The 26782-nt window shown below is 40.2% G+C and overlaps 1 protein-coding gene across 2 annotated transcripts; it reads left to right on the plus strand.

Moving 5' to 3' along the window:
• Positions 1-4234: 4234 nt before the first annotated feature.
• her5 (hairy-related 5) lies at positions 4235-12368 on the plus strand. 2 transcript variants are annotated; one of them, XM_029771646.1, is made up of 4 exons: positions 4235-4359; positions 11185-11256; positions 11609-11704; positions 11875-12368. In XM_029771646.1, the coding sequence occupies exons 2-4, from the start codon at positions 11218-11220 to the stop codon at positions 12361-12363; spliced, it is 624 nt and encodes a 207-aa protein (XP_029627506.1). In that variant the 5' UTR covers positions 4235-4359; positions 11185-11217; the 3' UTR covers positions 12364-12368. The 2 variants fall into 2 exon arrangements, with proteins under 2 accessions (XP_029627506.1, XP_029627507.1); XM_029771647.1 differs by lacking the exon at positions 4235-4359 and adding an exon at positions 9126-9147 and having other exon boundaries at positions 11211-11256.
• Positions 12369-26782: the final 14414 nt, after the last annotated feature.

A 26782-nucleotide genomic window follows, 5' to 3' on the forward strand; every position in this document is an offset into this window, starting at 1 on the left:
TCAGCAGCAGCAGCAGGGTCATGTTCAGGTTACCTCCATGACCTCCACCAGGTGGCTCTCTCCTCTTGTCACTTTCTCTAACCTTGGTCCTGTTGAACTGTTTCATAGTCCCTCTGTCTGTTAGAGAACACCTGGCTTTCTACCAGGGTCTCCAGTGTGTGGAGTTAATAAATAATTCTTGCCTTCGTGCAGGCACAGGGGACCACAGAGACGTATGGGAGGGAAAGGGGACGAGAGGGAGGGTGGGAGGACTTGCGAGAGGGAGGGTGGGTGAAAAACCAAGTGGAGGAGAAGGGACGTTATGTAGCGATGGGGATCCGGAGCAGGATGGGGGGTTGGAGGAAATAGGTGACAGGCTGGGAGGGAAACTAAAGTGACAGGGAAACGAGGAGTAGGGAGGAGGGGTGGTGAAAACCGAAGAAGAACAAGAAAGGCAGGGAGACAGAGGTGGGGAGAGGTAGTCAGGTGTCAATGGGTAGGAGTGGCCATTAGGTTGGCAGGAAGAATGGTGGGTGGTCCACAAAGTGGATTTGCGGAGGCAGAGAACAGCCCTCTGTTTAGAGGGACGGCATCCCTCTCTCACAGGCACCATGTCTGCCCAATGAGCCATCTCCTTACCACCCGACCTCAGATGGATGTCTGTTAATGACGAGGAGGATGGGCACTGCAGCTGCCCTGTGCTGGTGTTTGTGGTTGGGTACTGACTGGATGGGTACATGGCTGTACTGGTGTTTGTGGTTGGGTACTGACTAGATGGGTACATGGCTGTACTGGTGTTTGTGGTTGGGTACTGACTAGATGGGTACATGGCTGTACTGGTGTTTGTGGTTGGGTACTGACTGGATGGGTACATGGCTGTACTGGTGTTTGTGGTTGGGTACTGACTGGATGGGTACATGGCTGTACTGGTGTTTGTGGTTGGGTACTGACTGGATGGGTACATGGCTGTACTGGTGTTTGTGGTTGGGTACTGACTGGATGGGTACATGGCTGTACTGGTGTTTGTGGTTGGGCACTGACTGTCTATGTAGCTCTTCAGCCCTTGGAGGAGGATGAAGCCCTCTCTCTCCCAGGGGCTGCTGCTGCTGCCCATGAAGCCAGCCAGGTGAGAGACACACTGCTGGAAGCCTGCGGTGTAGATGGCAGGGAGAGCAGACCTGGAGTATGCTGCTGCTGGGGGACTGGGGACGCCTGCCATTGAGACCTCACTGTGAATAACCCGCTGCACCTCCTTCAGCCCACACACAGCCTGTCTGGAACAATCTAAAAAAACGTTAAAGGGTGGGAAAGGGAAACATTTTGAATCTTTGCAGACAATTTCATGCATTGCAGATGATCATTCGCAAACACACTTGCAGGCCTAGAGCTAATTAGATAGATTTACCATTGCTTATGCTTCGTTTGTCTGTCCTTTTTTGAAGATATTCTACGGCCAGGTCTAGAATCTCTGCTTTCTCCAGTTTGGGGTTCTGTAAACGCTGTGAGTGGTCAAGATGAATAGAGTGAATAGACTAATAAGGAAACAGTTTTTTTTAAAACAGCCACGTAAAAGCCTTTGGATGGCGCTATAGACTCACAGACTACAACAATGAAGGCTAGATCGGATTAGATGGATTGAAAAACTCACCGAATCTAATTTGTAGTTCAGTAACAAAATCCTTAGCTCGCTAAGACTCTGATTTATTCGGTCTCGTCTTTTCTTCTCTATAACTGGCTTTAACATCTGCATCGAGACAAGGGGGGGAGAGAGGTGCCAATTGTAACCAAACTGATTTGTTTTTGTATAGGACTAATTTACCTTCATTTAGGTATAATACCATACTGATGTATACAGTATGTTAGCTACTGTACATGTTAGCGATCACTGCAAAGCATGAGGCTATTATTATTCAATGTTTCCATTCATTTCCCATAGCCTACACATGACACATCTGAAAACATACCGAAATCAGAGTAGAAAAATACAAGTTCCTACTCACCCTTTTCATACTTTTGGTATTATTCTGGTTTGAATTTCCAATTTTCTTCTTCATCATTGTGCCCATTAATTTAGAAGAAATGTCCAGATGAAAAATGGCACAGACTTGTGAGATCCTTGCAGTTCGGGTCACGGTGTTGAATGAATGGGGTGCGCAGTGCTACACCAGTTTATATATCACCAAGGCCACACAGATTGGTGTAGAGGTGACAGTGCGTAACTGAAAACTCTGTAAATTATCTCCTGCAACTTCATTGTAATTGAAATAAAATGAGATAAATTAAGATAGGGTTTATGGGTGGGAAGTTTTAAAGTCATGTAGTATTGTAATAATGTAATGTGATAATGGAGCAATGTACATTTGTATAATGCACAATATTTTGTTTGATGTAATGTGTATCTCTGTCAGTATCCCAGGAAGAGTAGCTGCTGCCTTGGCAACAGATAATGGGGATCCTAGTAAAATAGGAAATTCTAAACTAATGGACAAATCCACTATTTCAAAGCTCTCTTGCTAAAAAAATATATGAGGCCATATTTGTCATTAATTTCCAGTTCAATTTCGATTTTAATTGTGTATTTCTAATTCAAATTCTTCTTAAAAGTAGGCTAATCTGATAAACAACCGTCACCATACTAAATACTTGTCAACAGTAGGATTAGTTTTTAGAGTTAGATTTTATCGAAAGTAACAACAACAACAAAAAATCTAAAATAGTCAGAAATCCGAGAGCGATGGAGACAGCATGGCGACGAGTTGACACCTCTTGGATACATACTGTATGTGCTTCACAATTTGGTGACTCGCGAGGACCATAGCAAATGTTTAACACCTATGAAATCACATTTGGCTCTGTTTTCTACTGATCACGTTGTCGAATAACGAATTATTATTAACCTATAAGCCAGAGGGTTATAATAATGCTAAGCAGCAGATGCAGCAATGAAGAAAATAAAATGCTATTATGTTAAACAACACTAGTCTATTATGGCAACCCAGTTTTTTGTTTAAAGGGTCAAATTGTAAATTGCATTTTCTCCTATCTACAAGTACTATTTCGTTGTGTGTGCATCTGGCACCATGGAAGTGTGCCTATGGGAAAGATCATTTACTAATGGGAACAGTGAAGAAGTGACAAACAGGTGAATAGTTATTTTTTATGATGTGTGATATATCCGCACACTCCGTAAAGTGTGGATATACTTACAGGCCACGTGAGAACAGGACTGTTCCAGGAGAGGGTGGCGAATTCAATACACACCCCAGCATACCCAATTAACCATAGGCCTACTATCACAAAAATATTTATTGAAGTTACTACAATACCCACTGGGCACAAACTGGTTGAATTAACGTTGTTTCCCATGTCATTTAAACAAAAAATGCAATGTTGAATCAACGTGGAAAACTGACAGCAATTTTATTTGCAATTTCGGGAATTCGTTTTTGTCTATTTCCAGCCAACTTTTAACCTATCCAATGACATGTTTCACATTTGTGTTGATTTCTCGTTGAATTCATGTTAGTTTACTAAAATCAAATGTAAATCAAAACTGGACGTTGAACTGACGTCTGAGTCCAGTAGGTAATGTGCTATTTATACTATTTCAAGTGTAGGCTAACAAAATTATTTAAAGTGTAGTTTCAAGGTTAACAAAAGCGAAAGGATGTACGTAAAAAGGTCAAGAATAATGAACTCCCTGATGAATCAGGTGTGATTGTGTGTGTCTGGTAGGGCGGCGGGTCGGGTTTGATTAATAGCTAATGGGGTGTCAAGGTAAGGTTGCACCTAGGTGTTAAGCGTGTATTTGCAGGAGTGTGCGGGTGTGTGAGTGCCATGAGTCATCTTTTGAGCCAAGTGTGCCGCTTTTACGCACAGTCCAAACAATGAGAAGGTCAAATCCAATTGTATTCGTCACATGTGGACTAACAGTGAAACGCTAACTTGGGGCCCTTCCCAACAAGGCAGAGAGAAATAAAATAGAGAAATAATAGAAAAGTCAAACACGTAATAATAAAAGTAATAATAGATACCCAATGAGGAACGATAACTTGGTTATATACACGGAGTACCAGTCCTGAGTCGATGTCCAGCGGTACGAGGTAATTGAGTTATATATGTACACATAGACCTAACTAGAAATAAAGTGGCAGATAGGCTAGTAAACAGTAGCAACAGCGTATGGGATGAGTTAAAAAAAAGTCTGTGCAAAAAGGGTAAATGCAGATAGTCCGGGTAGTTATTTGGTTAACTATTTAACTATTTAGCAGTCTTATGGATTGCGGGTAGAAGCGGTTCAGGGTCCTTTTGGTTTCAGGTGTGCATAGAGGTCGGACTACAATGATGTCGATCAATTGTAAGCTATAAGAAGTTGAATATGTGAGTATGTGAACATTGAAGACCTCGAGAGTCTCCATCTTCCTTAGTTACAAAACACAATCTCACACTCAATTCGTGAAAATATGTACAAAAGGGATTTCAGCAGATTTCGTGCATTTTTGTGTGGCTTAATTCGTGTGAAAATATACAGATTTGTGTGCAATTTAATTCGTAGGAAAATAAGGGGGAAATGGTGTGACTTCATTCCTAGGAAAATACATTTTGGGGGGGGGGGGACTTCTGAACAATCTTTTAAAAGTTATTGGAGCAATGCATTTTGGGCAACAGCGTTTACGCTGCCTTTTTTGTGTCCCACATTTATTTATATAAAAAACAAACGCGTTAACAACCCAATATTGTTAATCAACCAGGTTGTCACCTAAATAATTACTTTATATTAGTAGCCTTACGTTTATTTTTATTTTTTAGTAATGCCAATGCGTTTTTTTATGCTTCATTTCACTTAATACTTTGAGATACTGGTGCTATGTCGGATTTTATGAGGGTTGCCAGATTGGAGTAAAAAGCTTTATTTGTCTTTTTTGTGTGGAATGATGAAGGTTTTCAATTGGGGAATGGAGATACATTTTCATGATGGGAAATTAATTAATCAATAAATGTGGGGGAAACAGAAGACCTGCAAAAAAAATCTGTTTGATTTAAATTCCCCTGGTGCAACTGCATGGTATTTGCAACTATAACGAGTCTGGACTATGATCAATTAGGCCTATCAATGCAGTTAAACAGGTTAATGTAAAATAATGAATTATGTTGGCTTACACTTATGGCACTTCCAAGGCCATTTCATGATGATTATTACGGTCCTGTCAATCATGTTATATACTATTGTAACAAGGCATATTCCAGCATTGTAGGCCTACTGCCTCTGTCCAGAGGCCTACTAGGCTTTCATGACAACAGCTATTAGAGCTTACTTTGCAATGTATGAGCCCTGGTTAGAGTCCCTGTTGTAGCTTTCACTTTATTATGCTACACTGGTGGCAGCGTTGGGATCCTGTCCAGCTCACGCCTAGTTATGTGATCTAGTGGTGGGAACGGTTCTGTTATTCAACATTGTGTTGGGTGTAATTACATGAACATATCTAGTGAACAATGGATAATCAACAATGGGCGTGACGGATAGAAGTAGTCACTACAGGAGTGATCAAGCCTTACATCAAAGTTGCCTGAAGCTCGGTCTAAGGCACTGCATCGCAGTGCTAGAGGCGTCACTACAGATCCAGGTTCGATCCAGGGCTGTGTCGCAGGTGGCCTCGACCGTGAGACCCATGAGGCGGCGCACAATTGGCCCAGCGTCGTCCGGGTTAGGGGAGGGTTTGGCCGGCCGGTATGTAGGTTAGACTTCTGTGGTGGGCCGGGCGCATGCACGCTGACACGGTCGCCAGATGGAGGGTGTTTCCTCCAACACATTTGTGCGGCTGGCTTCCGGGTTAAGTGACAGTGTTTAAGAAGCAGTGCGGCTTGTTTCAGTGGACGCATGGCTCTCGACCTTCGCCTCTCCCGCGTCTGTTCGGGAGTTGCAGCGATGGGACAAGACTGTAACTACCAATTGGATATCACAACATTTCAGGGGAAAGGGGGGGGGAGTACAACAACAAACAAACAAAAAATTGTGCAAAAAGGTTAAATGCAGATATTCTGGGTAGTTATTGGGTTAACTATTTAACTATTTAGCAGTCTTATGGCTTGCGGGTAGAAGCAGTTCAGGGTCCTTTTGGTTTCAGGTGTGCATAGAGGTCGGACTACAATGATGTCGATCAATTGTAAGCTATAAGAAGTTGAAAATGTGAGTATGTGAACATTGAAGACCTCGAGAGTCTCCATCTTCCTTAGTTACAAAACACAATCTCACACTCAATTTGGAAAAATATGTTCTTCAGAACAATCTCAGAACAATCTTTTAAAAGTTATTGGAGCAATGCATTTTGGGCAATGGCGTTAACACTGCCTTTTTTTGTGTCCCACATTTATTTATATAAAAAACAAACGCTTTAAAACCTCTTAAGGATCTGCCCCTTTTTTTCAATTTTGGCCTAAAATGACATACCCAAATCTAACTGCCTGAAGCTCAGGCCCTGAAGCAAGGATATGCATATTCTTTGTACCATTTGAAAGGAAACACTTTGAGGTTTGTGTAAATGTGAAAGGAATGTAGGAGAATATAGCACAATAGATCTTGTAAAAGATAATACAAAGAAAAAAACAACCGTTCGTTTGTATTTTTTTGTACCATCATCTTCGAAATGCAAGAGAAAGGCCATAATGTATTATTCCAGCCCAGGTGCAATTTAGATTGGCCCCTAAATGGCAGCAGTGTATGTACAAAGTTTCAGACTGATCCAATGAACCATTGTATTTCTGTTCAGAATTTTGTATCAAGACTGCCCAAATGTGCCTAATTTGTTTATTAATAAGACTGTAACTACCAATTGGATATCACAAAATTGGGGGGGGGGGGGGGTATAGTACAACAACAACAACAAAAAAGTTGCCTGAAGCTGAGTGGAAAGTGCTATACCCTGACCAGTTATTCAGAAGAAAATCCTCTGTGACTAGACATTTACATAAGTTAACTTACCACTGTGGACCCAAAACAAACACATTCTAAACATATACAAACTACCTGTTCAAAGTGTTATTACAATCATGGTGTTATTTTGTTACTTAAGCTTATATGCCTAATAACCTGACAATGATCCACATCATATGGGTAGACAAATAATATAAGTGTGTTATGCTGCAAAACACAACTGTCCTTTTTTAGGATACAACCCAGTAATATGAACCACTGTTGATCCATCCTGTTCTGATCTAATGAGATGGATGGAGGATTTCCTACAGCCTAGAATTGAGGCCTTTCCCAGTCATGAAGGACAAAGTTAGGCCCATGTTGGTTCTCATTGGAAAAGACTGACTCTCCTACTCCATTTCGCTCAATATGTTATACACCAGAGTTTGTAAATAAACCCTTTTTAAGGTGATATAACTTGCATCATTATGGGCTGTGAAACTCGTAGCCGAATGGCTTCAGACTGAACATTTCTCACTGAAAATTGCTGCTGACATTGAACATAGTTTAGCGTTAGGGTATATTAATTCATTTCAGACTATCCTATGCCACTATTCACATTATCTCATACCCCATAGGTTGTAAATAAACCCTTTTTAAGCTGATATAACTTGTATCAGTATTATAGGGCTGTGAAACCCATAGCCAAATGGCTTCGGACGGACTGAGCAGTTCTCACCATTTATTTACAGAGAGCAATTTCCATTTTATAACAAGTACTGTCCATTTATTTACAGTAGAGTGTTGATTCATTGCTTTCTTCAGTGGAAATACAGAATATGTATAAAAATGCCAAATATACCAAAAGCTAAACCCAGCAGAGATTTACAACTATTTAAACATGTTAATCATTACTGAAACATGCAAACTACTAACATTTAACCAATTAAAGATCATGAATACACGACAAGATGATACAAATATTTCATGAAAAATAATTCATACAAAAGTCAAGAGTTGGCAATAACATGAGTACAAACAAAGGGAGTGTGTGTTTATGTTTGTAAGTGTGTGTGTGTGTGTGTGTGTGTGTGTGTGTGTGTGTGTGTGTGTGTGTGTGTGTGTGTGTGTGTGTGTACCTTCATCGATACCACAAAAAACAAAACAGAAAAATCTGTATTTTTTTCTCCAGTCTGGCAACCCTCATAAAATTAGTCTTGTATAAAATGCATTATGAAGAAAATTGGGTAATGTAGGCTCCATGAAATATGAAATGCATTATGAAGAAAGTCGTGTAGGCCTATAGTTGCTTACAGGGGGAAAAAGTGTGTTTCTGATTACAAGTGCATGAGTATCCCAAAGTATTAAGCAAAAACAAGCATAGAAAACAGTATTGACATTAATAAATAAAAACAATATACTAATTATTTCGGTGAAAATACACGTTTGTATTTTTATATAAATAAATGTGGGACACAAAAAAAAGCAGTGTAGAACATCATCACGCATTGCTCTAATAAGATTGTTCCAAAGTTTGCCCCCCAAAATGTATTTTCCCATAAATTAAGTCGCACAAAAATGTGTGTCTTGTGCTGCACAAAAACGCACGAAATCTGCTGAAATTCTTTTTGTACATATTTGCACGAATGTAGTGTGAACTTGTGTTGTTATTTTAGCTCTATCTTTGAGTCCGAGCCATTTTGACCCCTTTTGTCTGCAGAGCTGACGCGCATGACGAGTTTCTATGTTGGTTAGGACTTTCTCAAAGCGGCCAGGGGTCTCGAGACCTTATTAATAAAGGCCAGATGTCGCTAATTGCATTCCTTCAGTGGGGCAAGCAAGCGCGCTGTGTCCATCACTCCGGTTCATTTATGGGGCGGGTCCACGTGCCTTGAAATTATTGATACCACTTTTGTTTTCTTGTCCTTTGTAGTGCAGGTGCACACTGAGCAGAAATATGCTCTTTTAACCGATTATAAGAAAAGGATTAACTCAAGGACATGTTGGCAGACTATTAGCCAAACAAGCTGATGGTGTTTGATAATGACAAACGCATTTGTTCAAATCATCAGCCATTTTAAATTAATTTATATTTCATAGATTGTCTATATTGTTGACATTTTGGAAGAGATTTTATTGCACACAATTCCTTTCTAAACGCGTAGCTACTGGCTAGACCTATCTCGCGCACGCGCGCTCGCACACACAGGATTAAACAGAAGTCATGATTCTTCAGAGCACTCACCAGTGACTAAACCGTAAGAAAGAAGCTCTCTCTTTTTGTTAAACGGAACTATCAGTGCCTCTTTAAATCCAGTTAATCTCTACGGGATGTCCCTGATCCGATCATTCCGTTGTTATCTCCACATATCCCCATTATAATGGTGGGATCACGGCCAGGGCCACAAATGTTTAGGGAACTCTCTATGAAACACGGTTTAACTTAGCACTACTATTTTTCATTCTTGTCTGTAGGACAAATACTAACGGCCTAGACCTTATATGATCAATTTAATTGGGTTTAACAGAATCAACGTTCCTCTGGGGATTCACCTCAACGCCAGATATCGTTTAATGTAGGTGTCCTCCCATAAAGGCTCAAGGCGGCCAGGTGCCGTGCGCAACGGCTGACTTGTGTAGAGGTTGAGATTTGTTGTGCTACCAGGGTTTTGCAGAGTTTATATCACCACGGGTTAATGCCGTGGCCAGGGTTTCAATGATAGCTTTAAATGTCAATATAAAACATCAATAAGTAGGCCTAGCCTAGACCTTGATAGGCAGTTAGGCTAGTGGTCTCCAAGGTGAGCCGCCGGCAATGTTTCTAATTTTCCCATACTGTCAATGTGTTTATTAAGTAAAATGTCTGACTAAACATGGGTCCAAATGAGGAGTTAGATGTGTGTATTGCGGAGTGGCTGCGGCGCCGAAATCCGAAGCGTGTGTCCATGTGCGGAGTATTCTCTGCTCTACTCATTCGGCTGACCAGAGAACAGTCTACTCTGGAAAATGTCACTGATGAATGGAGAATGGTGCTCATTTAATAAAGTTAGATCAAAGCTGAATTAATTTCTGCAAGAACACATAAGCTAATGATAGTATTATACATGACAGAACCGAATATAATAGCACAGTAGTTTATAAAGTTACTGTAAATCAAAATATTTAAACTATTAAAATTAGAAGATTTTGAATGGTCCAATACGTGTAATCCAGTCGTGTCTTGAATTGAGATAGGTGAACACATCTTTGTTGTTAATTTCGTCCATCACCTTCTAATGGTCCTTATCCGACTATCAATGTATTCATGTTTATAAATTGAACATGTCCTTAAACTGAATTGTCAACCCTATTGTTGTAAGACGACGTTTTAGCCTCTGTGGGACACCTGAATGGGACATTTTGAGTCCCATCCAAATGCAAATCTAAGAAGTGGCCTATCACCATCCCAGACTCCAGACCATCACACCAACATCAGCATGGATGTTGCTAGAATGTGGGGGATGAAGCCATTTAAAACACATCAGACATTTTAAGACAACCAGTGGTTATAATGTTGTGAGATGGCTGTGTATGATGGCATGTGGGTGTTTAAGGCCAGCAACAGGCATACATTACAAATGGAACATTAGAATAAACATAACTCTTGTTTTTATATGAATTATAGCCTATGCTATATGTTCCAATGCCACATCCCCCTAACAATGTTTAACTGTCATCTTTGCTGATATAAACATGTTTTTAAAACAAAGGCCATATATTATGGATTCAGACATTCACTTTGGTCGGAATGTAATGTTTTATGAAAACGTTGAACCTCATGGACTTGCAGTTTCCACCTTTCCACCTGTTAGCCCACTCTGACGATAAAGATATCATGAGGAAGTATTCATTTCTCGAATGACATGATAAACCTTCCCACTGGGCACACACTGTTTGAATCAACGTTGTTTCCACGTCATTTAAACGAAATTACGTTGAACCAACGTGGAATAGCCTAGACGTTGAATTGACTTCTGTCCCCAGTGGGACATTTCTCAAACGAAATTAGGTTACAGGATTAGGCCTAGGGCTACTTTCTCAATAGTGTTACTCGATGCCAAGGGCGTGCGCATCTGGGATCAGGGGTGGTGCCCTTTCTTGAATAAGCCAATAGCTATGCCTGGATGTATTGACTGTATATGTCATGGTGGGCGATACCTGTAATCCAAATAAAGTAGAACCGAGGGCGCGAATGTGCGTGGTTATATTCTACGGCTTTTATAGATGTGAAGCGCCATTTACTTCTCTGATTTTAGACAACATCTCGACATTATTTCGCCAGGAAAACAATGGAGACTGTGCTCCCAGATCAAAAGGACGTAAGAAGGGTAAGTAAAGCTTTTTCATTTTCATTAGAGTTCATTATTTGTTGCATTTCTGTTTCGTACAAATTAGGTGCATGGATGAAAGGCTGTTTATTGCCACAAAACTCCGTCTGATTTTCATCAAGCCTAAACGTGTTGTTGTAATTTTAAAGTAAAGCTTAGTGATTTTACTTATTATTTTAGCTGCTTGGGTTGGGAAATTATGATATAATTGAATCTGATGGTCTTAGGCTACTTTATGCTGGTCTTTTTCTTTTCACTTCACGCACATAATCTCAGGGGATATCCTGTTTTTGTCATTCAATTTTATACGTCAGTAAACGAATAGGCCTAACTCAGGGATTTATACGTTCAGGTCCCCAAACCCCTCATGGAGAAACGGAGGAGAGATCGTATCAACCACAGTCTGGAAACCTTACGACTTCTGTTGTTGGAGAACACAAGTAATGAGGTGAGTTACATAAAGATGGTCTATTTTCCCTAATATAGATTATTAATTTACTCTTAACCGTGAATATGTTGTCTGTGGTCATAAGTGATTGAGATTTCACATTTTATGTCACATCTGTGTCTTTTTTCTGAGTATTTTCAGATGTATTTATTTTGTACTTGTTTATTTAGAAACTGAAGAATCCCAAGGTGGAAAAGGCAGAGATTTTGGAGAGTGTGGTCAACTTCCTGAGGACAGAGCAGGAAGGAGAACAACAGCATCAGCAAATGAAAAGAGGCCACTCCAAAGAGGGTGGGGAAGAGCAGAGGTCCCCCTGCAAGAGGCAGCAGCATAACTACCGTGAGGGCATGAGGTCATGCCTACTAAGAGTCAGCCACTTTATAGCAACCAAGAGCCAGGAGTTGGATGAGCCCAGCCACGATGCTGATGCCCTACCTCAGAGGTCCCCCATGGGGCTCACCCATCCTCCATCATCTGCCCAGCTCCATGGTACATCACCTTCCACCCCCGACCAAACTCCCCTGGCTAGACTGCAACTGCCACAGCCTCACCCAGTCCCAGGTCTGAGAACTGGCCTCGGTAACATAGAGAGTCTTTCCCCCTCCAAGCCGTACATGGAGCACAGTGACTCTGTGTGGAGGCCATGGCCACAGCAGTGATAGACAACCTCCAATGGTTTGCTCTGTTGGGGTCCCAGTTCGGCGCCAGAAATATGGTTGTAGAACTTCTAACAGCTGCCCGCTCATCAACTGCCCAGCAGGGATGGGATGGAGAAGGTTGATTGGCAATAGGTAGTGATTGGGAGTAGAGTGGGCGGTGATTGGAAGTGGAGTGGACAGTTCAAGGTGAAAACGGTGGGGGCTGACTGGGTTAGCTGTGTGACTCTCAGTAGACTGACTGTCATTTGTTTGAATGTACATCTTGTATATATGGATGACTTTATTTGTTCACGATATGAACAGATACTGTCGTGGAAATGCCAATATATGTCAATTGTTTCCATATGTCTACTATATATCTACAAGGGAAATATGGCAAATTGAATTTATGTTGAAACATTTTTTTGTGTGTATTTAAAAATACAAAAAGGAATCAGATAACCAGTCATGTAACCCACTGTGTCATTTTTTTTTGCTTCTTTGGGGTTCGGGTTCTGCCTTTTTCTCAGGCATGTCTGCTGATTACATTTGTAATTTTTTAACCACAACTTTAGAATGTTGATTAAAAAAAAATTCAAGGCTCAAAAAGTCTTTCTATTCTTTGGAGACACTGAAGGTAAACAAGGTGTTTGACTCTCAATAGTATATTTTTTCAATATAAACCTTACCTCTGTGGCCTTGCTATGGCACGAGACTTTGTGTGGTGATATATTATTAGACAATATAGTCTCATTAGCCTTGATTAAAATACATGTTTTCTTATTGTTTTAAGGGCATATAAGATAACAAACTGCATTCAACTACATTTTTTGATGCGTGGTTTCACTTTTTTTAAACCAGGCAAGTCAGTAAAGAACAAATTCTTATTTACAATGACGGCCTAGGAACAGTGGGTTAACTGCTTTGTTCAGGGGCAGAACGACAGATTTTTACCTTGTCAGCTTGAGGATTCGATCTAGCAACCTTTCAGTTACTGGCCCAATGCTCTAACCACTAGGCTACCTACCGCCCCATTGTGCTAGTCTTGCTGGTTTAACATTGTGCTAGTCTTGCTGGTTTAACATTGTGCTAGTCTTGCTGGTTTAACATTGTGCTAGTCTTGCTGGTTAACATTGTGCTAGTCTTGCTGGTTTAACATTGTGCTAGTCTTGCTGGTTTAACATTGTGCTAGTCTTGCTGGTTTAACATTGTGCTAGTCTTGCTGGTTTAACATTGTGCTAGTCTTGCTGGTTAACATTGTGCTAGTCTTGCTGGTTTAACATTGTGCTAGTCTTGCTGGTTAACATTGTGCTAGTCTTGCTAAAAAAGTGTTTTGTCCAAGTGAGAAACACTGACATCCTGTTTATGTTAAACATGGCAAAACAATGTTGTCCTATATTTTTTTTATATTAAAATTGAATGAACGTGGACTCTGGTATAAAACTTTGTTGGCTGCTACGTCTGTTTGCTCTAAATGTTCTACTTCCTGAGCCATCAGACAACATTGTCCCACATTGTTAGTGTGAACAGCCCTGACATTTGCACATTTTTTAGGTGACAAGACCATATATGTCAATGGACAAGACCAACTGTATCACCATTAAAACAAACGGTGCACTTTACACTGGCATGGGCAACCATCAGCAGACATTGAGATGCAGAGAGTTGAGCATCGTAATACAGTCTGGAGCATCCAACCGGCTCTGATCTCAAGTCTCAGGCGTGGATAGGTAGATCAGGGGTCATTCGCAGCTTGACCATATTCATTGAATAGGAAATATTCAAGGGCTAGTAGGCCCGACTCGAATGCAGGAATTTACATTTTAGTCATTTAGCAGACACTTATCCAGAGCAACTTACAGTGAGTTGTGGTCCCGTGTGGGAATCAAACCCAGAACCCTGGTGTTGCAAGCACCATATGAGCCACACAGTCCAATAATTGAAAAATCTATCATTAAGATCTATTTATTTAGACAAGTTGGTCCTATAGAGGTTCGAAGGCTTCTTCACCAGGAGATACCTTGTGAGCATGTCTGCCATACAATATAGAGCACTATGTACCATGAAGTTATGTTAGACCTCATGTTAGTTTATCTCTCCAGTCAAATCACATATTATTCGCGTCATATTTTTGTGTAGAAACTGATGAAGATTGACTTAACAACTTAATTTAAAATACAGTGAGGTCCAAAGGTATTTTCACAGACAGTGAAACTTGTTATGTTCTGGCTCTGTACTGCATCACTTTGAAATGATACAATCACTATGAGGTTCAAGAGTGGACTGTCAGCTTTCATTTGAGGGTATTTTAATACATATTGAGTATACCGTTTAGAATTACAGCACTTTTTGTACATAGTCCTCCCATTTTAGGGAACCCAAAGTATTTGGACAAATTCACTTACACGTGTATTAAAGTAGTTAAAAGTGAAGTGTTTGGTCCCATATTCCTAGCACGCTATGACTACATTTGCTGTTTGTTTTGGTTGTTTCATATTATTTTGTGCCCAATAGAAATGAATGTTAAAATAATGTACTGTGTCACTTTTATTGTAAATAAGAATAGAATATGTTTCGGACCACTTTTACATTAATATGGATGTTACCATGATTACGGATCAGGTCCTCATTGCAAATGAGAATTTGTTCTTAATTGACTCACCCTGATAAATAAAGGTTAAAGAAAATAAAACATCCTAACCTCACACCATTACCAATAACGGGGTGGGGGGGTACACTACATGGCCAAAAGTATGTGGACACCTGCTCATCCAACATCTCATTCCAAAATCATGGTCATTAATATGGAGTTGGTCCCCCTTTGCCGCTATAACAGCCTCCACTCTTCTGGGAAGGCTTTCCACTAGATGTTGGAACATTGCAGTGGGGACTTGCTTCCCTTCAGCCACAAGAGCGTTAGTGAGGTCCGGCACTGATATTGGGCGATTAGGCCTGGCTCGCAGTCGGCGGTCCAATTCATTCCAAATGAGTTCGATGGGGTTGATGTCAGGGCTCTGTGCAGGCCAGTAAGTTCTTCCACACCGATGTCGACAAACCATTTCTGCATGGACCTCACTTTGAGCACGGGGGCATTGTCATGCTGAAACAGGGCCTTTCCCCAACTGTTGCCACAACCTTGGAAGCATAGAATTGTCAAGAATGTCATTGTATGCTGTAGCGTTAAGATTTCCCTTCACTGGAACAAAGGGGTCTGGCCCGAACCATGAAAAACAGCCCCAGACAATTATTCCTTCTCCACCAAACTTTACAGTTGGCACTATGCATTGGGGCTGTCCAATTGCAGGAAGCGTTACACCACTCCATCCGACGCTTGGCATTGGTAATCTTAGGTTTATGTGCGGCTGCTTTTAATGAAGCTCCCAACGAACAGTTCTTATGCTGATGTTGCTTCCAGTCAGTTTGGAACTCAGTAGTGAGTGTTGCAACCGAGGACAGATGATTTCGGCTCCCGAGTGGCGCAGCGGACTAAGGCACTGCATCTCAGTGCTAGAGCTGTCACTACAGACCCTGGTTTGATTCCAGGCTGTATCACAACCGGCTGTGATTGGGAGTCCCATAGGGCGGTGCACAATTGGCCCAGCGTTGTCCGGGTTTGGCCGGTGTAGGCCGTCATTGTAATTAAGAATTTGTTCTTAACTGACTTGTCTAGTTACATAAAGGTTAAATAATTAAAAAAAGGCTCTACGCACTTCAGCACTCGGTGGTCTTGTTCTGTGAGCTTGTGTGAACTACCACTTCTCGAGTGAGTCTTTCTTGCTCCTAGACATTTCCACTTCACAATAACAGCACTTACAGTTGACCGTGGCAGCTCAAGCAGGGCAGAAATTGACAAACTGACTTGTTGGAAAGGTGGCTTCCTATGACGGTGACATGTTAAAAGTCACTGTGCTCTTCAGTAAGGCCATTCTACTGCCAGTGTTTGTCTATGGAGATTGCATGGCTGTGTGCTCGATTTTATACACGGGTGTGGCTGAAGTAGCCGAATCCACTAATTTGACTTGGTGTCCACATACTTTTGTATATATAGTGTATTTATGCCTCTGTAACTTTCTCACTCATCATTATTCATGATTCATTAATGATTATCCGTAATCATTGTAGCATCAACATTAATGTATAAGTGTTTAGAAACATATTATATTCTTATTTACAATAAAAGTGACTCCAAAATGACACAATATATTATTTTAAATTCATTTCTATTTGGCACAAAATCATTTTAAACACAACCAAAACAAACTGCAAATGCGTCCAACAAGTTTGTAGGCTCACGAACTTGATGTAGTCATTGCGTTATAGGAATATGGGACCAAATATTAAACTTGTGACTATATAATACACATATAATGGAATTTGTCCAAATACATTTGGTTCCCTAAAATTTACAAAAAGTGCTGTAATTTCTAAACGGTTCCAAATATGGATGAAAATACCCTCAAATTAAAGCTGATGGTCTGCACTTTAACCATTGAATCACTTCAAATCCAAAGTGCTAGAGTTAAGAGTCAAAACAACCGCAAATGTGTCACTGTCCAATTACTTTTGGACCTCACTGTATGTAGAATTATTTATTAGTCTCCAATTTGATTTGAAGGAGCTTTGCGCGTAAAAGCACAAAGGCCTACTAGAATGTTGTCATCAGTGAATATGTGTTTGCATATGTCAAATCCAACACCAGCTATATTAATGTTCAATAAAGTACAATATTAAAATATTGTCATAGCTAAACATAAGCTTGCTATTTGTAACGTTCAAAAATTTCGCCTCATTGGATTATTAGTGTGTCCACAATTGCATATTACAACTCCTACATTCTCCAAGGCCTCACTTGTGCCTATAGTAACACCTTATATCAAAGGAAGAGTTAGTCCCGCTAGGTCGCGCCTTGAACAGGACGCTATTGAACGGAGCTTTGGACTGCTTTAACACCCCTGGATAAGCCCATAAATAAACGGGTTAAAAGCGAAAATCTGATTAAGGATTCATTTGAAGGGACTCTTTCTCCAAGCTGACTAGAATACCGTGTTAAATTGTTATTATTGTCGGAATCCATCACTAAAACGCATTTACCAGCTCTGTGGTAAATGGATTAAATGAGGCAGAGGACTTATTTTCTAGCCTAGAACTGCCCACTGAGGATGTGTTGGTCAAAGCGCACTAAAGAACAAGAGACCGATAAATAACAGAGAGCTTTTAGTCTATCCACACAAAAATAAAAAACGAAACATTTTGTTTATATAGTAGTTTGATTTTATAGCTTCACGTTACATTTACATGGTTATATTTGTAGGCTAAGTATGATTTGAATACGAGTCAGTAAATTAGTGTTTAGAGACCGATACTTTTTGCCAGATTGTCAAATCAAAGCCAATCGTTGTATAATGTTTATTTTCTGCCACAGAAATGAGTAGATTGTCATCTGTTCAGCGCCCATGTTCACGTCTGGTGTTGGCACGAGAGCCACGCGTTCAGCAGCCTACCTAAGATGTTTCACACCGTCCAGCCGTCAAATTGAGTTCATCTTTACCTCAAGCTACACAGATGGTGTAGGAAATAGTTGCGTTTCAACGAAGGTCAAAATTATGGAAAGTATTTTTTAAATTAGCAACAACTCCAGCTTCATAAAGACAATTATTAATTTCACGCGTGGGTAGGCTACATATGGAGGACAGTTCTTAATAGGATTTTAGTAAGATTTGTTATTGAATATGCCAGTGTATCAAATGAATTGCCATATGAGAACCAGCGTTCACACTTCATAATTTGCTGACCCATTCACCTCGTAGAATTTATAAAAGATACATGATGTGAGCGAAGTTTACAGGCCATTCTCACGGCCACAGGCATGCACGTGTGAAGTATACAAGGAGAGAAAATAGCGAAGTAAATGCCACCTTTTTGTTTTTGCCAACGGGAGTAAATGTAATCAGGTAACAAACCATTTGGCTGTTGTCTCGTGCAATGCATGAACCGAATCCCACACCCAAACAACGCAAAGGAGAGTAATCTGGTCCATTTTAGGCCTACCTCTAATTCAAATCTGTTTTATCAAACGAATGCACAGTTGTCGATTAATTCATCCCAAATATGTCCCTTTGTCCAAATTGTTGACTGAAAATAGAGATCCTTCTTTTTAGCATTCTTGACATTTTCATACAGTAGCCTATTTAATTACCAAAGTGTAGTGTGTTGCACGAGGGCTGAAAAAACCTTGAGTTGGCTAATTCGAAATTACTGTAAATTCTACAATTGGAGATTTGTGCTTCATTCATTTCGAATTACGCACGGTCCACAATCAATGCAAGATAAATGATGATCCATTGACTGATTGCTGATTTAGTTATCATGATAATTGATCACAATCATAATGAAGAAGAGAACGTTGATATGAGCTGCCAAGGTAGACGAATAGAGAATTCCAGTAGACATATATTTTAATTGACTAAGCTAAATTCCTGAGAAAATAGTAGCACTTCGACAAAACAGAAAGGAAAAGTTAGCTTTTAACACCTTGGCACAAAGGATTTGCCACCATCATTTCTGCCACGTGTTGTAGCACCTGGGGCGTTAAAACGTTTGCATGCACCCACGAGCCAAAAAAGTGCTCTTGGAATAGCCTACATAAAAAGTAGGAACATGGAACATGAATAATAAATCGCAAACTCGCCCCTGTCGGCTACTTTCACTGGTAAAACATTGAATATGGTAATATTTCGCATTGTTTGTTAGACATAGGCTATTTAAGGTTATTCAATAGGCTTATATAAAATGTAGCAGGGCAAATTGAGAAATTGATTCAGGCCATATCTGCTCTGATTTATTTTAAACAAAACAAATGAAAAAGTGTGTTTTTATATGTAAATATGTTGTAGCCTTATCTTTCAACATTGTGCACAGACAGTTCTTAACTACCAGACTTTATCAAACCATTTGGAATAGGTTAGAATGTTGCCCAAATGTAATGAGTTTTAATCAAAGTCTTTATAGAGGGGCAATCTGCAAGGCGCTACATCCATTTATTTTACTTGATTCTTGAAGAATATAACTTATAAATGCCTCGTGAGCTTAGTTCAACCGTCGAAACCAAAATGTAAGCTTGTTTGACTCCAATGTTTGTAAACAAAGTACATTTAAACAAACACTGTATAGCCTCAAAACATGGTTCAAACTATCATTTTGAAATGTCTATGAATTTGAGAGGTTACATTTCTCCACACCCATCCCTAAGTCTTTTAATAAATATTGTGGATTTTTTTTTTCTTCGATCAAGCGACAAATTAGCCTTCAGAGAAGAGGTCATGGTGTGAGCAAGTCTACTGCCCTGACGAACCCAGCTAACACTTTTGATTCGTAGTCTGGAAGAGACTAGAGAGGACAGCGTCAGACACAGAATATTGTAAATCTTAGACAAAACGAGTGAATTTGCAAGATGAAACCTTCATCAGTAACTCAATCTGACGCCACAATTTCTCCTAGAAAGGTACATTTCCCCCATATTTCATTCTATATCTTAAATGTGTCTTTGATATTGTTGTTGAACCGACCCTCTCTCGCATTAGTCATATTCTATTATTCTTGACAGCTTCTCAAGCCATAAGTGGAGAAGCATTGCAGAGAGAGAATGATCAGAAGCTTGGAGTCCTTGCGAAGCCTTCAGGATCAGGTATGGACAGCATCTCCCTTTCTTTACAGTGTATCTCCTTATCCTCTCCACCAGCTGTTAAGTTTTTAGTCTTAGCAATGCTGATAAAACATTGTTTTTTCTGATCTCCAGAGTTTGGCCAGCTGTCGCATGGAGAAGTCAGGCAGAGATACTGGAACACAGTCCTTTTCCTGAAGAGCAGAGATACTGGAACACAGTCCTTTTCCTGAAGAGCAGAGATACTGGAACACAGTCCTTTTCCTGAAGAGCAGAGATACTGGAACACAGTCCTTTTCCTGAAGAGCAGAGATACTGGAACACAGTCCTTTTCCTGAAGAGCAGAGATACTGGAGCACAGTCCTTTTCCTGAAGAGCAGAGATACTGGAACACAGTCCTTTTCCTGAAGAGCAGAGATACTGGAACACAGTCCTTTTCCTGAAGAGCAGAGATACTGGAACACAGTCCTTTTCCTGAAGAGCAGAGATACTGGAGCACAGTCCTTTTCCTGAAGAGCAGAGATAATGGAACACAGTCCTTTTCCTGAAGAGCAGAGATACTGTGTGCAGAGGCCTAGTCAGTTCCAGGAGGGCTTCTCAGCCTGCATGCAGAGGGATAGTCAGTTCCAGGAGGGCTTCTCAGCCTGCATGCAGAGGGATAGTCAGTTCCAGGAGGGCTTCTCAGCCTGCATGCAGAGGGATAGTCAGTTCCAGGAGGGCTTCTCAGCCTGCATGCAGAGGGATAGTCAGTTCCTAAAGATTAATGGGGTGGACAGGGATTTAGCTACAGTGCCACAGAGCATAAACCAAGACATGAGGTCGAAGGAATTGTCCGTAGAGGTCCGAGAGAGGATTGTGTCAAGGCACAGATCTGGAGAAGGGTACCAAAACATTTCAGCAGCATCAAAGGTCCCCAAGAACACAGCGGCCTCCACCATACTTAAATGGAAGAAGTTTAGAACCACCAAGATTCTTCCTAGAGCTGGCCACCCGGCCAAACTGAGCAATCAGGGGAGAAGGGCCTTGGTCAGGGAGGTGACCAAGAACTCAATGGTCACTCTGACAGAGCTTTTGAGTTCCTCTGTGAAGATGTTAAACCTTCATGAAGCACAACTATTTCTGCAGCACTCCACCAATTAGGCCTTTATCGTAGAGTGGCAAGACGGTAAAAGGCACATGACAGCCAACTTCGAGTTTTCCAAAAGGCATCTAAAGACTGTCACACCACGAGAAACAAGATTCTCTGGTCTGATGAAACCAAGATTGAACTCTTTGGCCTGAATGCCAAGCGTCACATCTGGAGGAAACCTGGCACCATCCCTATGGTGTAGCGTGGTGGTGGCAGCATCATGCTGTGGGGATGTTTTTCAGTGGCAGGGACTGGGAGATTAGTCAGGATTGAGGAAAAGATGATCGGAGCACAGTACAGAGAGGTAAAGGTTCACTTTCCAACAGGACAACGACCCTAAAGCACATAGCCAAGACAACGCAGGAGTGGCTTCGGTAAAAGTCTCTGAATGTCCTTGAATGGCCCAGCCAGAGCTTGGACTTGAACCCGATCGAACATCTCTGGAGACATCTGAAAATAGCTGTGCAGTGACACTCCCATTCCAACCTGACAGAGCTTGAGAGGATCTGCAAAGAAGAATGGGAGAAATTCCCCAAATACAGGTGTGCCAAGCTTGTAGAGTCATATCCAAGAATTCTCGATTCTGTAATCACTGCCAAAGCTGCTTCAAGAAAGTACTGAGTAAAGGGTCTGAATACTTATGTAAATGTAATATTTTATATTATTTTATAAATGAGCAAAAATGTCTAAAAACCTGTTTTTGCTTTGTCATTATGGGGTATTGTGTGTAGACTGACGAGGGAAAAAACAATTTAATCAATTTTAGAATAAGACTAACAACAAAATGTGGGAAAAGTCAAGAGGTCTGAATGCTTTCTTGAAGGCACTGTATATATACAGTAGCAGTCAAAAGTTTGGACACACCTCCTCATTCAATAGTTTTTCTTTATTTTTACTATTTTCTACATTAATAGTGAAGACATCAAAACTATGAAATAACACATATGGAATCATGTAGTAACCAAAATTGATTGTGTATGTGTACCATTCAGAGGGTGAATGAGCCACAAAAAAATATTTAAGAAACTTTGAACGGGGTATGGTAGTAGGCACCAGTCGCACTGGTTTGTGTCACAAACTGCAATGCTGCTGGGTTTTTCACGTTCAACAGTTTCCTGTGTGTATCAAAAAGGGTCCAGCACCCAAAGGACATCCAGCCAACTCACACAACTGTTGGAAGCATTGGAGTCAACATGGGCCAGCATCCCTGTGGAACGCTTGTAGAGTTCATGCCCCAACAAATTTAGGCTTTTCAAATCAAAATCACATTTTATTGGTCACATACACATATTTAGCAGATGTTATGACTGAAAGATAACATATATTCAGATGAATGAAAGATAACATATATTCAGATGAATGAAAGATAACATATATTCAGATGACTGAAAGATAACATATATTCAGATAAATGAAATATAAAATATATTCAGATGACTGAAAGATAACATATTTTCAGATGACTGAAAGATAACATATATTCAGATAAATTAAATATAAAATATATTCAGATGACTGAAAGATAACATATTTTCAGATAAATGAAAGATAACATATATACAGATGAATGAAAGATAACATATTTTCAGATAAATGAAAGATAACATATTTTCAGATAAATGAAAGATAACATATTTTCAGATGACTGAAAGATAAAATATTTTCAGATAAATGAAAGATAACATATTTTCAGCTAAATGAAAGATAACATATATACAGATGAATGAAAGATAACATATTTTCAGATAAATGAAAGATAACATATTTTCAGATAAATGAAAGATAACATATTTTCAGATAAATGAAAGATAACATATTTTCAGATAAATGAAAGATAACATATATATTTAAATGACTGTCAAGACAACTTGTTTTGTTGATTAAATTGTTGAAATTACTCACACAATGCAAGAGCCCTTGTCAGTATCCACACAATTTAAGAGCCATCATCAGTATCCACGAAAATGATAAGAATCATGGATATCCTGGAGTGAAATGTTTAGGCCTAATTTATTTAGAAAATATGTATCTTTTTGACAACTTTAGATCCAATGTATTTTAATATTCTTACAAATAAAATACAAATGTAAAATCATCTCAGTCTTGTTTATTTGCATCTGTGTTTTGATTCATAATTTGTTTTACTTTCCTGATTTGAAAACATGATTTAACTGCAAAAAAGGACGGTAGCACACAGAAACGTTTTTAACCTGCATAATAAAGTTAAGCAATATGTGTCTTGCTGGAGAAGTGGAAGTGTTCATAAACATTAACTGGACTAAGATTGAGAACTTTGATTCACCATGGAGTCACTTCCCACCGGGTAAACACTGGTTGAATCAACGTCGCTCCCACGTCATTTCAAGCAAAAAGAAATATAAATGTGCTGACGTTGAAACAACGTGGAAAACTGATTGGATTTGAAAAAGGAAATCAATGTAAGGGAATTTAGTATTTTTTTCACCCATCTTTCTTCCTAAATCCAATGACAAACGAGACGTTGAACTGACATTTTTGCCCAGTGGGTTCATTCACATTTGAACCTCTTGAAATGAGTAGCCTAAACTATGTGTAATTCGATGCTTGGTGTGGTATAGTTTCACCTTTATTTTCCTTTCCCATGGGAATCTCTAAAGAGGGAGTTACATTTGCACTTGTAAAAGGGACATCGTTCTTATTTTCTCGACTGGCAGTTTGACAGTCTCTTTGCTGCAAGTAAGTGCGAATGTTAACCAAGGCGCGTATGGTGCAGGTTTGCCAGATTTACCGCCATGGGAAAATAAGGACCACAATGGAAATAAGCCGTTAAACTTTATTGTGTTATAGTTGATGATTTTCTTAAATTGTATGTGGAGGTGTCACCAGCTGGAGCGCCTTTATCTATGGATTTTACAAATTGTCAAATAAATTCAATCAATTCAATCAATCAAAGTGAACCAAACCGAGGGATCTTGCACGATAATGATTTTCACCTGTTATTACTAGGCCTACTTGTGGCCATTCTATGCTGCTGCGGTGCCACCAATGCAGAGATATGATTAGTCAGTGAGGATTGGTAGACCTATAGGTTTACCTCTTCCGCAGGCTGGATTGAGAGAAAGTGTCTGGTGAACGAGACAGGGGCGGAATCCCGGGGGGGACACGACCCCCCCATCCTGGGAAAAATATGATTTGTCCCCCCCAATATATCACTGAAACATAACTATGTAATTTAAATAATATTAATAATACGCAATGAAAGCAATTGTGCTGATTATAGACACTTAATAGCGCATTTTTAAGTTTCAAAAGATTGCGACCCCCCCACCCTTTGCCTCACAATGGTTTGATCCACTGCCAGTTCCTTAGTTGGCAAGGTAACAGAGGGGTCGTGTCTACTGTCTGAAAGGCACTCAATGAACATAACTGACGTAAGGTTAATCCAGTCAATCGCGCACGCACACTAGCTGAATATGCAGAGCTAGCGCGCAAATATTAACTATTAAGCTAGTGTAACAGTGTAGGTTCCGTCCCTCTCTTCGCCCCAACCTGGGCTCGAACCAGGGACCCTTGCACACATCAACAACTGACACCCCGCGAAGCATCGTTACCCATCGCGCCACAAAAGCCGCGGCCCTTGCAACGCAAGGGGAAACCCTACTTCAGGTCTCAGAGCAAGTGACGTCACTGATTGAAACGCTATTAGCGCGCACCACCGCTAACTAACTAGCCATTTCACATCGGTTACACTAGCTAGTACCTATTCCATTTATGTGGCGTCGTCAAAGATGGAATCTTTGCTATCGTCAATTTATTCCAAGATCAGCATGCAGATGATGTAAGTTAGTGCTTCAAAGTCCCTGTGATAAGGTTAGCGATAAACTGAAGTCCAAACTGAACAGAACTACACTCTCTTCTACCATTGTCTTAAATATATTTAATGGTCTCGTTGCAAAAGCTAAATTGTCGCAAGGGAACTTTTATTTATTTATTTAATTTCACCTTTATTTAACCCGGGTAGCAAAGATTATAGCAAACACCACTGAAACTGAATTGGTGCTCGCTAGCTTTGCAAATTCAGCTATTGTTGGAAGCCAGCCAATATGAAGCAAACTATTAAAATTACAAAAGGTTGCAGCATATGTTGTGTAAATGGTGAACTCATACAGCTGTCAACTCTTGTCATTTTAATCCGTTTCACATTTGCTAGCTACCTTTTAGATCGAAGCCCAAATAGAATGATAGAAGATGATAGAAGCCCATCTCCTACTGTAAATAACCTACACACTGTGTGTGTGTGTGTAGCCAGCCAGCCAGCCAGGTAGAAAAATGGCAGAAAAATAAAAGACGGACATCAGAGTATTTTTCAATACACCAAAACGCATAGTAAGAACCCTAGTAGCCTAATATCTCAAAGACTAGTTGATAAAATGTTCATAAGAAAGAAATGAAATTCTAATGGAAATGTTTCACAATGACGTCATTAGGCAGAGCAGGCAACAGATGGCACACAGACAGCAGAGTTGGGGACAGATATGCAGGGACAGACTGGCAGAGACAGGGAGTCTCAGGTAAGTTTGTTGAGTCTTTGTTTGGCAACATTATGAAAGGTTCTCAATTTTTTTGACTTGTAAAATAGGAACATAATTGGAAAATGCCATGGATACCCCCACTCTCAACTTAAACTGGTGACTGAACTAAGATTTGTTAAAGGCAATGGTATTGCTGTTGTGATTAGTTGTGTAGTTTTGGGTACCGGTAGTTAGGAGTACGGCAAACACCTTATTTCTTTGGTTCCTCAATATACATTTACCATATTACAATGTAGGCTATGTGTTACAGCACTACTTTTGGTGTCCCCCTCAGGAATTGCTCTTGAGAAAATTTCATGTAAATGTCCCCTCCAAAGTTGATATCAGATTTTCGCCCCTGGAACGAGATCCTTATAGGCTGTCATGTGGGCTATCATATAATAATGATTCACCATTTTCTACAATAATGACTTAAACTGGTGCGTAAAGTGTACATTAATTGAAATGATTTACATTCATGTTTTAGCCTAACGTTTAATGTAGCGTACGCCTTCACTTTATTCCATGCTATGAATAACTACTTTATTCATTTACTGTGCCAGTCTTAAATTGAGGCATTTCAGAGGGTGAGGTTTGGTGGAGGAATATTGGTTTGGAGACCAACGCGCCGTTTTCAGGCCCATTATTCATGCTGGTTAAATCCTCTTCAGGAGGGCAATGAAGGGGGAATGGTCTTTCTCCGCTGGATATTAATTGCTGGGGACGGTGCACAATGCGGTCTCCGCTGTGCTCTATCCACTTTTCATTGAAATAGAAATGGAGACCGGAGCTGCGGGGGTGCACGCTTTATGTGGGCGGGGACACACCCCTTTGCTCAAGCGCAATGCTACCAGTGCGGTTTGAATGAGATTCTTCCGGTTAACATCTGGTCGCATGGTCCGCTTGCCTGCCTCTGTAATTAGAGCAAATGTCTCGCTCCAGCAAACGACTCCCCACCCTGTTAATTCAAGTCGTGGCAAGAGCACCACGGGGTTCCTAAACACCTTTAAACGAGAGCAAGGCTGCATGTGTATCTTTAAACCAATGTGGGGTAAAAACTTGGAAAAGTATGTTATGGGAGAAATGACTTCAAAAATGATG

The sequence above is a fragment of the Salmo trutta genome, chromosome 13 (genome assembly GCF_901001165.1).
Source record: "Salmo trutta chromosome 13, fSalTru1.1, whole genome shotgun sequence".
Taxonomy (NCBI): Eukaryota; Metazoa; Chordata; class Actinopteri; order Salmoniformes; family Salmonidae; genus Salmo; species Salmo trutta.